Consider the following 11066-nt stretch of genomic DNA (forward strand, 5'->3'; position numbering starts at 1 on the left):
ACCAGCATGGCTACCACAGCATTCTGCAGCAATAACGCCATCACATCTGGTTTGCGCTTAGTGGGACTATCATTTGTTTTTCAACAGGACAATGACCCAACACACCTCCAGACTGAGTAAGGGCTATTTGAGAGTGATGGAGTGTTGCATCAGATGACTTGGCTTCCACAATCACCTGACCTCAACCCAATTGTAATGATTTGGGTTGAGATGATTTGGGATGAGTTGGACCGCAGAGTGAAGGAAAAGCAGCCAACAAGTGCTCAGCATATGTGGGAACTCCTTCAAGACTGTTGGAAAAGCTGTCATCAAGGGAAAGGGTGGCTACGTTGAATCTAAAATCTGTTGAACACTTTTTTGGTTACTACATGATTCCATGTGTTATTTCATAGTTGATGTCTTCTCTATTTTTTACATTGTAGAATAATAGTGAAAAACCCTTGAATGAGTAGGTGTCCAAACTTTTTTTAAATGGTACTGTATATGGCTACTGACCTCCATTTAATTTAAAAATCAAGACGTGCGCGCACACTACTCATTGAAGATTTGTTTTATTTCTTTTCTTGTAAAAACCACAAATGAACAACAAACAAAAAAGTATTTCTGCAAAACATTTCAGAAAATATTTATATCATTGATTGCAATGCTACAGGCATGTTCCAGGCCCATTGAGCAACTGCAGTAGGGCAACCGACACAATTCACCAAGATCAAGGCCGCGTCCCAAATGGTATCCTATTCTCTATATAGTGCACTACTTTTTCCAAAGTAGTGCACTATACTGGGACTAGGGTGACATTTGGGACACATCCCATGAGCCCTCCGGTTCAACAATAACATTATGGGTGATAGAGGGAAGGGATGAACAAAACGTTACACCTCTGAAAAGGACTGACAGAAAGGAAAGAGATGAATACGACAGGAGGAGGAAAATATTCTGTCAAATGAGGGAATTCGAAGACTATAACATTAAGACCTGTAGTGGCTGGTAGTGAGAAAAGGGAGTCAAGTAAAACTGAAGAGAGACTATGTATTCGTCCCAAATAGCACCCTGTTCCCTATATAGTGTACTACTTTTGAACTAGGGCTCCATTTGGGATGCACCCTAATGAGCGATACAGTACGGTTTTCATTCAACAAAACTCACGGCTGTGAGCGTATCAAACGGAGAGGGGTGAGGATGGTGCGAAAAGAAGGAGGGACAGCGGGGCGGGGGGGTTTCTAGGACAGGTTTGGCACCCGTTCGACGGCTCGGTTTCCCAAGGAGTCCATGGAAAGTTCAGCATAGAGTCTAGACCTAGTGGGACACCAGTCATGTCCGGAATCTTCTCCAGTCCCCTTCCCTCTCAACCCCCTCTGAAATCTATACCCTGATTCACTCTACCGCTTTGTGGGACCACGTCGTACAAACACGCACATTCAATCCATCGGGTTCCCATTTTCAGCCATGTAGAGTGAACAACACTAACAAGTGTCTGTGCTATTCATAACTCCTAACCCACCTAATAAACACATGATGCTGCAACAGCACAGTCTACCCTCTCCCTCCACCAAACCCCCATGTCTTCCTTCTATCACCCTAAGTGAGGAGTGTGAATGTCTTTTCACCCTTTTCTTGCCCCCCCTTTTCTGGAGCGCTTGTTCTCCGTATCGGGGGAGGGGTGTTTGCTGCTCCCACTCTCTCCCCCCTGCCTGGCTGGTGTGGGGTCTCTGTGCCCCTTGCGTAGGGGTACGAACGAGAGAGGGGGGGGGGGGGGTAGTTTTATGATATCCTCTGGATGAGTTTCTCCTCCGTCATACAGAACAGGACGCAGTGAGAGAGGTCCGAGATGAAGCCCTCACAGCCCCGCCGCGTCACACCTTTGCAGCCCCGCAGGTCCAGCAGCGCCAGGCCAGACGCCCTCTTCAGGTACGCCAGACAGCCGTCCGTCAGCTTGTTACAGCCTGGGGGAGGAGGAGGGCTGTGACACAGGTAGAGGCATACAACCTGTACGAGGGAAATGAGTGTGTGTACGTGTGTGTACCTCCAAGGTTAATCTCTATGTTTTTCATGGGATGCGTGTGTGTGTATGCATGCGCCTACCAGAGAGGTTGATCTCCGTGAGTGTGTTACGCGTGTGTGTGCCGGCGGCGGTGAGCAGGCAGACGGACTGGTCCGTGAGGTCTCCGCAGTGGGCCAGGTCCAGCCGCTCTAGCAGGGGCATGTGACGGAGAATCAGCCTCAGGGTGGAGTCACTGATGTCCAGGCCGGCTAGACGCAGCACCACACAGCCACGCAGCCGAGACCGACTGTCACAGCCTGCAGGGAGAGAGGGGTTAGATACAGTACATCCTTCAATACAAATACTTACTTGCCAACCCAACCGCCTAAAACACTAGATTCATTTATCATAGGGGAGGTGAGGCAGCTAGATAATTCCCCAAAAGAAACCACTTCAGTCAAAAACACATGCGCGCCCACAAACCGGTGGCCTGCTGCAGTTATAACAGCCTGCCGGAAAAGGAGAGAGAGAGAGAGATGTAACTCCTAACACCTCAGTCAGTTAGTATTGACTAGTGACCTGGTGGTGTGACCAGGTCCCTGATCTGGGTGTCTTTAACCCCCTCTGCCCAGCGCAGGTCCAGGGTACGGAGGCACGGCAGGCTGGGGGTGGACAGGGCCGACATGGATGACCAGGAGCAACCTGCTATCATCAACTCCTTCAGACCTGAGAGAGGAGAGGAGGTGGGGAAGGTTAATTCATCTTGCAATGTTCAGGTGTGTGTGTGTGTGTGTACCAGACAGGCAGCAGGGTTGAGGTGTGTGTGTCCTACCTGGCAGGCAGATGATGTTTGGTGGTCGGTATCTGATCTTGTTGATGGGTCTATTCTCTATCTACACCGGAGCCGTCTACAACGAGTGTTTCAGTAAAGGCCTCAGCCCCTTCCCGTCGGGATGGCACCTACAACCTATGTTCGAGCACTACAACTGGACGTAAATGGATACACACACACACACACATGTATGCGTACACACACACAGACGCACACACACACTAACATTGTCCTCTCCATTCTGTGTCAGTGATGAGACTCTGAGGGAGAACCAGTATCTTACTCTGGACCCGAACGTGACCGGAGTGTTCCAGGGACCCTATCCGTTTGGCATCGACCCGGTAACTAACTCTAAACTACATCCATCCATCTCTTTTATCTATATCGGTTTGGCCTATTTTCCCATTCGACGTCTTCATTCCATACTGAATGAGTCGGCTCTGGGAACCCCCTGGAAACATGTATCCAAGCTCTTTCATACTGCTGCTTTGGAGAGAGTCGGCTCTGGCGATGCCACATCAACATTTTTCAGGACTGAGTCAAATGAAAACATGGCGTTAACATTACGCAATTCCATTTCCTTTTATAGTCCTGCAATGGCGATTACTAACAGGCATAGGCCTATGACCATACATACTCATCTCATATGTATATACTGTACTCGATACCATCTACTGCATCTTGCCTATGCCGCTCTGTACCATCACTCATTCATATATCTTTATGTACATATTCTTTATCCCTTTACACTTATGTGTATAAGGTAGTAGTTTTGGGAATTGTTAGCTAGATTACTCATTGGTTATTACTGCATTGTCGGAACTAGAAGCACAAGCATTTCGCTACACTCGCATTAACATCTGCTAACCATGTGTATGTGACAAATATAATTTGATTTGATTTGAACCATACAAATATGTTTCAACAAGAAATGAAAAGACAAACTAAACATAAAGAAGCATTTTTGTGTGCAGAATACTTGAATTCGACACATTCCAAAACAATGTCTGTTGGGCTCTGTTTTCTGACCTTTGACCTGTAGATCTGGCGGCTGGCCAACAACCACCTGACGTTCCTGAACTCGTACAAGATGAAGATGTCCGTCATCATCGGGGTCGTCCACATGACTTTCGGAGTCTGCCTGTCCTTTTTCAACTACATGTAGGTCTCCACTTCCACACAAACACTTCAACCCTAAAACCATTACCGCAACAAATCAACGGTGATTTATATATCGTCTACATCTTTTGGCACTATATCTTCTAACCATTGTATTATAATGAACCCTGTCTTTTCCAAGGAGACCTTAGTAACACATCTGATCACAGTCATGTTCTTTGTCTCTCTCACACCCTCCAGTCACTTGAACCAGCTGAGCAGTGTGTTCCTGGTACTGATCCCAGAGCTGTTGTTCATGCAGTGTCTGTTTGGCTACCTGGTCTTCATGGTGTTGTTGAAGTGGGTGGCGTTCTGCCCCCAGGACTCCAACCGGGCCCCCAGCATCCTCATACACTTCATAGATATGTTCCTGTTCACTGAGAATGAGGATAATCCGCCCCTCTACCACGGACAGGTGAGACGTGCACACACGTCACGTGTGGACTGCAGACAGACATGCACGCACACACGTGATCGTACCTGCCCTGTCCACCTAGCTGCATTAAGCTCTAGCAATGGACAACTTGAACGAATGTCTGTTTCTCTTCTGTCCCCTCCCTCCCTCTAGATGATAGTCCAGAGGGTCCTGGTGGTGGTCGCTCTGGCGTCAGTGCCTGTCCTGTTACTAGGGAAACCACTCTATCTCTACTACAACCACAGGAGACGAGCCAACACAAGAGGGGTAAGGGGGGGAGGGAGGGAGGGAGGGAGAACGAGAGAGAGAGACCGGGATTGGAAGTGGATAACTACATTTTTGCTTGTAAGCAAAGGAGTCCGACAGCATTTGTAACAAATGCGAACAGTTAAGTGTGTGTGATTGAGACATGAAGTCTGTTTACCCCACTGAGTCATTGGTTCTGTTTACCCCACTGAGTCATTGGTTCTAGACCTCAACCCTCTGATTGTAAGTAATAGATGCCACATGTCGTGTGTGTGTGTGCGACAGGGAGAAGAGCGCCCCCTTGTGACAGACACCAGCTCCATCAACGCGTTACAAGGAGACCTGGAGGAAGGAGGAACCAGAGAGGAGGAGGTGAGGGAGAGGGAGAGGTAGAAAGTAGGAGGGTTCATTTGAGGAAACTGGGTCTTGTTAATTAATGTAAACCGTACCAAAAGTTTTTTCAACTGAAAACGAAAATGGGTGTTTCTTATTAGACAAGGTAGTCCCTCCAGGTTTCGGTCAGTTTTTTTTGTTTGGTGTCTCGTGAATATGGACCAGGGCTAAGTGTTGATTTGGGATTCTGGTTTTAACCCTTTCGCTCCTCCCCTGCAGGAGTTTGATACAGCGGATGTGTTCATGCACCAGGCCATCCACACTATAGAGTACTGTCTGGGCTGCATCTCCAACACAGCTTCCTATCTACGACTGTGGGCCCTCAGCCTCGCACATGCACGTGAGTCTCTCTCATTCTCACACACACAGTCACATTGTGCCAGTGACGTTTGTGCCTGTGTGTGACATTGTCATAACACACACACATAAACTTAAATCTTAAGTCTCCTGCTTTATCTACACGCGTCTCAATTGTTTTTCAAATCCATCCTTCATGGCACTGATCTGAAAGAACTGACCAGGTGAAAGCTAGGCTAATGATGAAAGGGGGGATACCTAGTCAGTTGGACAACTGAATGCAGGGGTGGTGGTCTGGCCTTAAATCCAGCTTCCATCACATTACTTTCTTTCACCTGTCAAGTACTTCCTAATCAGTAGTACTTCCTAATCAATAGATGAAGGGCGGGAGACAAGGAGAAGACTACTTATTTTATTTTTTATCAGGAAACCCTTTTCCTATCACCTTTAAGCAATCGAAAGAGAGCCCACATTCTATTCCCAAGTTAACTCCAAATGTTGAACGATGCCAACATAGCACTGCAGTTCATGGAGATACAGTATGTTCTGGTTGAGTCCAAAACTAAAAAGGCTATCGGGATGTCATTTTGAATGCAATATCCAATATAACATAAGTATCCCATAACTACTTACCCACTGATAGCTATAGCTCCTGACCCACTGATAGTGCCTTTGGAAAGTATTCAGACCCCTTGACTTTTTCCACATATTGTTACGTTACAGTCTTATTCATCCATCTACACACAATACCCCATAATGACAAAGCAAAAACAGGTTTTTAGATAAGAAAAAAGAAAGTGAAATATCACATTTACATAAGTATTCAGACCCTTTACTCAGTACTTTGTTGAAGCACCTTTGGCAGGGATTACAGCATCGAGTCTTCTTGGGTATGATGCTACAAGCTTGGCACACCTGTATTTGGGGAGTTTCTCCCATTCTGCTCTGCAGATCCTCTCAATCTCTGTCAGGTTGCGGCACAGCTATTTTCAGGTCTCTCCAGAGATGTTCGATCGGGTTCAAGTCCGGGCTCTGGCTGGGCCACTCAAGGACACACTTGCCCCGATGCCACTCCTGCGTTGTCCTGTCGGAAGGTGAACATTCGCTGCAGTCATAGGTCCTGAGCGTCTTAACAGGTTTTCATCAAGGATCTCTCTACTTTTCTCCGTTCATCTTTACCTTGATCCTGACTAGTCTCCCAGTCCCTGCCGCTGAAAAACATCCCCACAGCATGCTGCTGCCACCACCATGCTTCACAGTAGGGATGGTGCCAGGTTTCCTCCAGACGTGCCGCTTGGCATTCAGGCCATAGATTTCAATATTGGCTTCATCAGACCAAAAAATCCTATTTCTCATGGTCTAAGAGTCTATAGGTGCTTTTTGGCAAACTTCAAGCGGGCTGTCATGTGCCTTTAACCGATGAGTGGCTTCTGTCTGGCCACTCTAACATAAAGGCCTGATTGGTGGAGTGCTGCAGAGATGGTTGTCCTTCTGGAAGGTTCTCCCATCTCCACAGATGAACTCTCGAGCTCTGTCAGAGTGACCATTATGTTCTTGGTCACCTCCCTGACCAAGGCCCTTCTCCCCCGATTGCTCAATTTGGCTGGGCGGCCAGCTCTAGGGCGGAATTATGTAGGCCACTTTATTCTTGGGGACCTTCAATGCCTCAGAAATGTTTTGGTACCCTTCCCCAGATCTGTGCCTCGACACTATCCTGTCTCGGCTCACTATGGAAAATTCCTTCCTCCTCATGGCTTGGTTTTTGTTCTGACATGCACTGTCAACTATGGGACCTTATATAGACAGGTGTGTGTCTTTCCAAATCATGTCCAATCATTTGAAGTTACCACAGGGGGACTCCAAGTTGTAGAAACAGCTTAAGGATGATCAATGGAAACAGGCTGGACCTGAGCTCAATTTCAAATATCATAGCAAAGGGGTGGAATTCTTACGTTAAAAAAAGTCATACATTTTTGTTTGAGGATTTTTGATTTATTTAATCCATTTTAGAATAAGGACGTAACATAACACAATGTGGAAAAAGTCAAGGGCTCCAAAGTTTTGGCCGGTACTGTACACACTACCGTTCAAAAGTTAGGGGCCACTTAGAAATGTCCTTGTTTTTGAAAGAAGAGCAAATGTATTGTCCGATAAAATAACATCAAAACGATCAGAAATACAGTGTAGACATTGTTAATGGTGTAAATGAATATTGTAGCTGGAAACGGCAGATTTTTAAAAATGGAATATGTACAGAGGCCCATTATCAGCAACCATCACTCCTGTGTTCCAATGGCACGTTGTGTTGGCTAATCCAAGTTTATCATTTTAAAAGGCTAATTGATCATTAGAAAACCCTTTTGCAATTATGTTAGTACAGCTGAAAACGGTTGTCCTGATTAAAGAAGCAATACAACTGGCCTTCTTTAGACTAGTTGAGTATCTGGAGCATCAGCATTTGTGGGTTCGATTACAGGCTCAAAATGGCCAGAAACAAATAACTTTCTTCTGACAATTGAAGGCTATTCCATGCAATAAATTACCAAGAAACTGAAGATCTCGTACGACTCCCTTCACAGAACAGCGCAAACAGGCTCTAACCAGAATAGAAAGAGGAGTGGGAGGCCCCGGTGCACAACTAAGCAAGAGGACAAGTACTTTCGTGTCTAGTTTGAGAAACAGATGCCTCACAAGTCAACTGGCAGCTTCATTAAATAATACCCGCAAAACACCAGTGTCAACGTCAACAGTGAAGAGGCGATTCCTCTGTCCAGAGTGTGTTCTTTTGCCCATCTTAATCTTTTCTTTTTATTGGCAACTCTGCCTAGAAGTCCAGCATCCCGGAGTTGCCTCTTCACAGTTGTCAATGTCTAGACTGCTTTTCTTTCAAAAACAAAGACATTTCTAAGTGACCCCAAACCTTTGACAGTAGTGTACATTTTAAGCAGCTCTTCTACATACATTATTATTTATACATTTGTGTGACCTGGTGATTATATTTAAAAAAAAGAGCCACATATTTGTATGCTCTTTGCTAAATGGAAAAGTGACAGCCTACTTATGGTGCTTTCAAGACAACTGGGAACTCTTTAAAAAAAACAAGGTCAAAATGATGACGTCAGTGAGCTTTAGGTCGGCGCTCTAGAAAGATGACAGTTTCCGAGTTGGATGACCGTTCAAAATGATTTTTCCCAGTCGGAGCTAGTTTTTTTCAGAGTTACCAGTTGTCTTGAACTCACTCAAGTCAGAGTTCCCAGTAGTTTTGAGTACAGCATAATACCAGTTGTGTGTGTTGCAGAGCTGTCAGAGGTGCTATGGGTGATGGTGATGCGTATCAGCCTGTCGTGGCAGGGCTACGTGGGATCTGTAGTTCTAGCCGTCATCTTTTCCTTCTTCGCCACACTCACCGTCTCCATCCTGCTCGTCATGGAGGGGCTGTCCGCGTTCCTGCACGCGCTCAGATTGCACTGGTGGGTCACACACACACTCTGTTGCCCCTCACTTTGTCATTCACATACCAAACTGTTGCCCCTCAATGTTTTCCATCTCTCACACCCACAAACACAACCAGTTGATTTGTATCCCACGCACAGCACAGCACACATGGGGACATGTGAAACTTCTCAGCCTGAAGTGTCGCAGAATTGTGAGCGTTTCGGTGGCGCTTCGGGAGGGCAGTCACGTGTGCTAGCAAAGCAGAGATGCTTGGTTCGAGCCTCAGCTCGAGCCATGTCAGGAGGAAGTGGTCGTCGCTGAATAAGCAGCGTGACGTCCTTCAAGCCACACCATTCTCCATTCCTAATATTCCTATTTTTCCTCTTCCCAGGGTGGAGTTCCAGAATAAGTTCTACAGTGGAACGGGATACAAGCTCAACCCTTTCTCCTTCTCCTCCATCCTGAACCCTGTATAGGCTTTCAACACAGGACATTGTTACAGAGGAATTGCAGTACCTACACAGATATAGCCCAATAATAAGCTTGCATTGTTCTATATACCGCTCTCAACACAGGACGTTATGTTACATATGAAATACTGACAGATGTAGGGTGTTTGGGATGGCAACCTATTCCTTATATAGTGCACAACTTTTGACAAGAGCCCTATGAACCCTGGTCAAAGGTCGTGCACTATATAGGTTTTAGGGTTCCATTTCAGAGACATCCATAGCCTAATAAGCGAATGTTTGATACTAACAATTTTTGACTTGAATTTTCATCTTGCAGATGGTATCCTTCTTAAAAAAGGAGAGGAACTTGTGAATATAGTTAGCGGTTTGACTTGCATCTTCTCTTTAATGATGAGCCTACAACAAAGATGGCTACTGTAGGAGTGCACTACGTTTCCCAGGGACAACTGGGGCACCATTTTGTGCATGGGAGCTTTCTATGTTATTACAACTTATAAATGAATGCCATTAAAGGATTGTTTTATAATCCCTAAAAGCTTGTCTCTACTTTACTGAAAATCCACTACAATGTTGAGTATGAACACTGCAGCCAACATAAATGATAGTTTAGATACTTACTTATTCAAGGGTTTCTTCATTATTCTACAATGTAGAAAATAGTAAAGACATCAAAACTATGAAATCATGTAGTAACCAAAAAGTGTTAAATCAATTTTATATTGGAGATTCTTCAAAGTAGCCACCTTTTGCACTCTTGGCATAATCTCAACCAGCTTCATGAGGTAGACCCCTGGAATGTATTTCAATTAACGTGTGTGCCTTGTTAATGCATTTGAGCCAATCAGTTGTGTTGTGACAATGTAGGGGTGGTATATTATGGCAACAGCTCAAATAAGCAAAGAGAAACGACAGTCCATTACTTTAAGACATGAAAGGTCAGTCAATACGGAACATTAAGAACTTTGAATGTTTCTTCAAGTGCAGTCGCAAAAACCATAAAGCGCTATGATGAAACTGGCTCTCATGAGGAACGCCACAGGAAAGGAAGACCCAGAGTTACCTCTGCTGCAGAGGATAAGTTCATTAAGTGCTTCAGAGTTCAAGTAACAGACACATCAAAATCAACTGTTCAGAGGAGACTGTGGATCAGGCCTTCATGGTCAAATTGCTGCAAAGATACCGCTACTAAAAAGACACCAATAAGAAGACTTGCTTGGGCCAAGAAACACGATGGACAATAGAGCGGAGGAAATCTGTCCTTAGGTCTGAGTCTAAATTTGAGATTTGTGGTTCCAATGTGTCTTTGTGAGACACAGAGTAGGTGAACGGATGATCTCCGCATGTGTGGTTCCCACTGTGAAGCATGGAGGTGGTGTGATGGTGCTTTGCTGGTGACACCGATTTATTTAGATTTTTTTTTAAAGGCACACTTAACCAGCATGGCTACCACAGCATTCTGCAGCAATAACGCCATCACATCTGGTTTGCGCTTAGTGGGACTATCATTTGTTTTTCAACAGGACAATGACCCAACACACCTCCAGACTGAGTAAGGGCTATTTGAGAGTGATGGAGTGTTGCATCAGATGACTTGGCTTCCACAATCACCTGACCTCAACCCAATTGTAATGATTTGGGTTGAGATGATTTGGGATGAGTTGGACCGCAGAGTGAAGGAAAAGCAGCCAACAAGTGCTCAGCATATGTGGGAACTCCTTCAAGACTGTTGGAAAAGCTGTCATCAAGGGAAAGGGTGGCTACGTTGAATCTAAAATCTGTTGAACACTTTTTTGGTTACTACATGATTCCATGTGTTATTTCATAGTTGATGTCTTC

At 45.3% G+C, this 11066-nt stretch overlaps 2 protein-coding genes across 2 annotated transcripts; one reads left to right on the top strand and one right to left on the bottom strand.

Annotated features, from left to right (window-relative positions):
- Nucleotides 1-534: 534 nt before the first annotated feature.
- Nucleotides 535-2734, bottom strand: LOC116374670 (lysine-specific demethylase 2A-like). The gene is made up of 3 exons (XM_031828435.1): nucleotides 2561-2734; nucleotides 2083-2298; nucleotides 535-1943 (listed from the first exon to the last, which is right to left on the bottom strand). The coding sequence occupies exons 1-3, from the start codon at nucleotides 2691-2693 to the stop codon at nucleotides 1762-1764; spliced, it is 531 nt and encodes a 176-aa protein (XP_031684295.1). The 5' UTR covers nucleotides 2694-2734; the 3' UTR covers nucleotides 535-1761.
- Nucleotides 2735-2825: 91 nt separating this feature from the next.
- On the top strand, nucleotides 2826-9765 carry LOC109888094 (V-type proton ATPase 116 kDa subunit a-like). The gene is made up of 9 exons (XM_031828433.1): nucleotides 2826-2973; nucleotides 3064-3154; nucleotides 3856-3974; nucleotides 4173-4386; nucleotides 4540-4653; nucleotides 4918-5004; nucleotides 5245-5365; nucleotides 8621-8792; nucleotides 9149-9765. The coding sequence occupies exons 1-9, from the start codon at nucleotides 2828-2830 to the stop codon at nucleotides 9231-9233; spliced, it is 1149 nt and encodes a 382-aa protein (XP_031684293.1). The 5' UTR covers nucleotides 2826-2827; the 3' UTR covers nucleotides 9234-9765.
- Nucleotides 9766-11066: the final 1301 nt, after the last annotated feature.

The sequence above is a fragment of the Oncorhynchus kisutch genome, linkage group LG7 (assembly GCF_002021735.2).
Source record: "Oncorhynchus kisutch isolate 150728-3 linkage group LG7, Okis_V2, whole genome shotgun sequence".
In the NCBI taxonomy this organism is placed as follows: domain Eukaryota; kingdom Metazoa; phylum Chordata; class Actinopteri; order Salmoniformes; family Salmonidae; genus Oncorhynchus; species Oncorhynchus kisutch.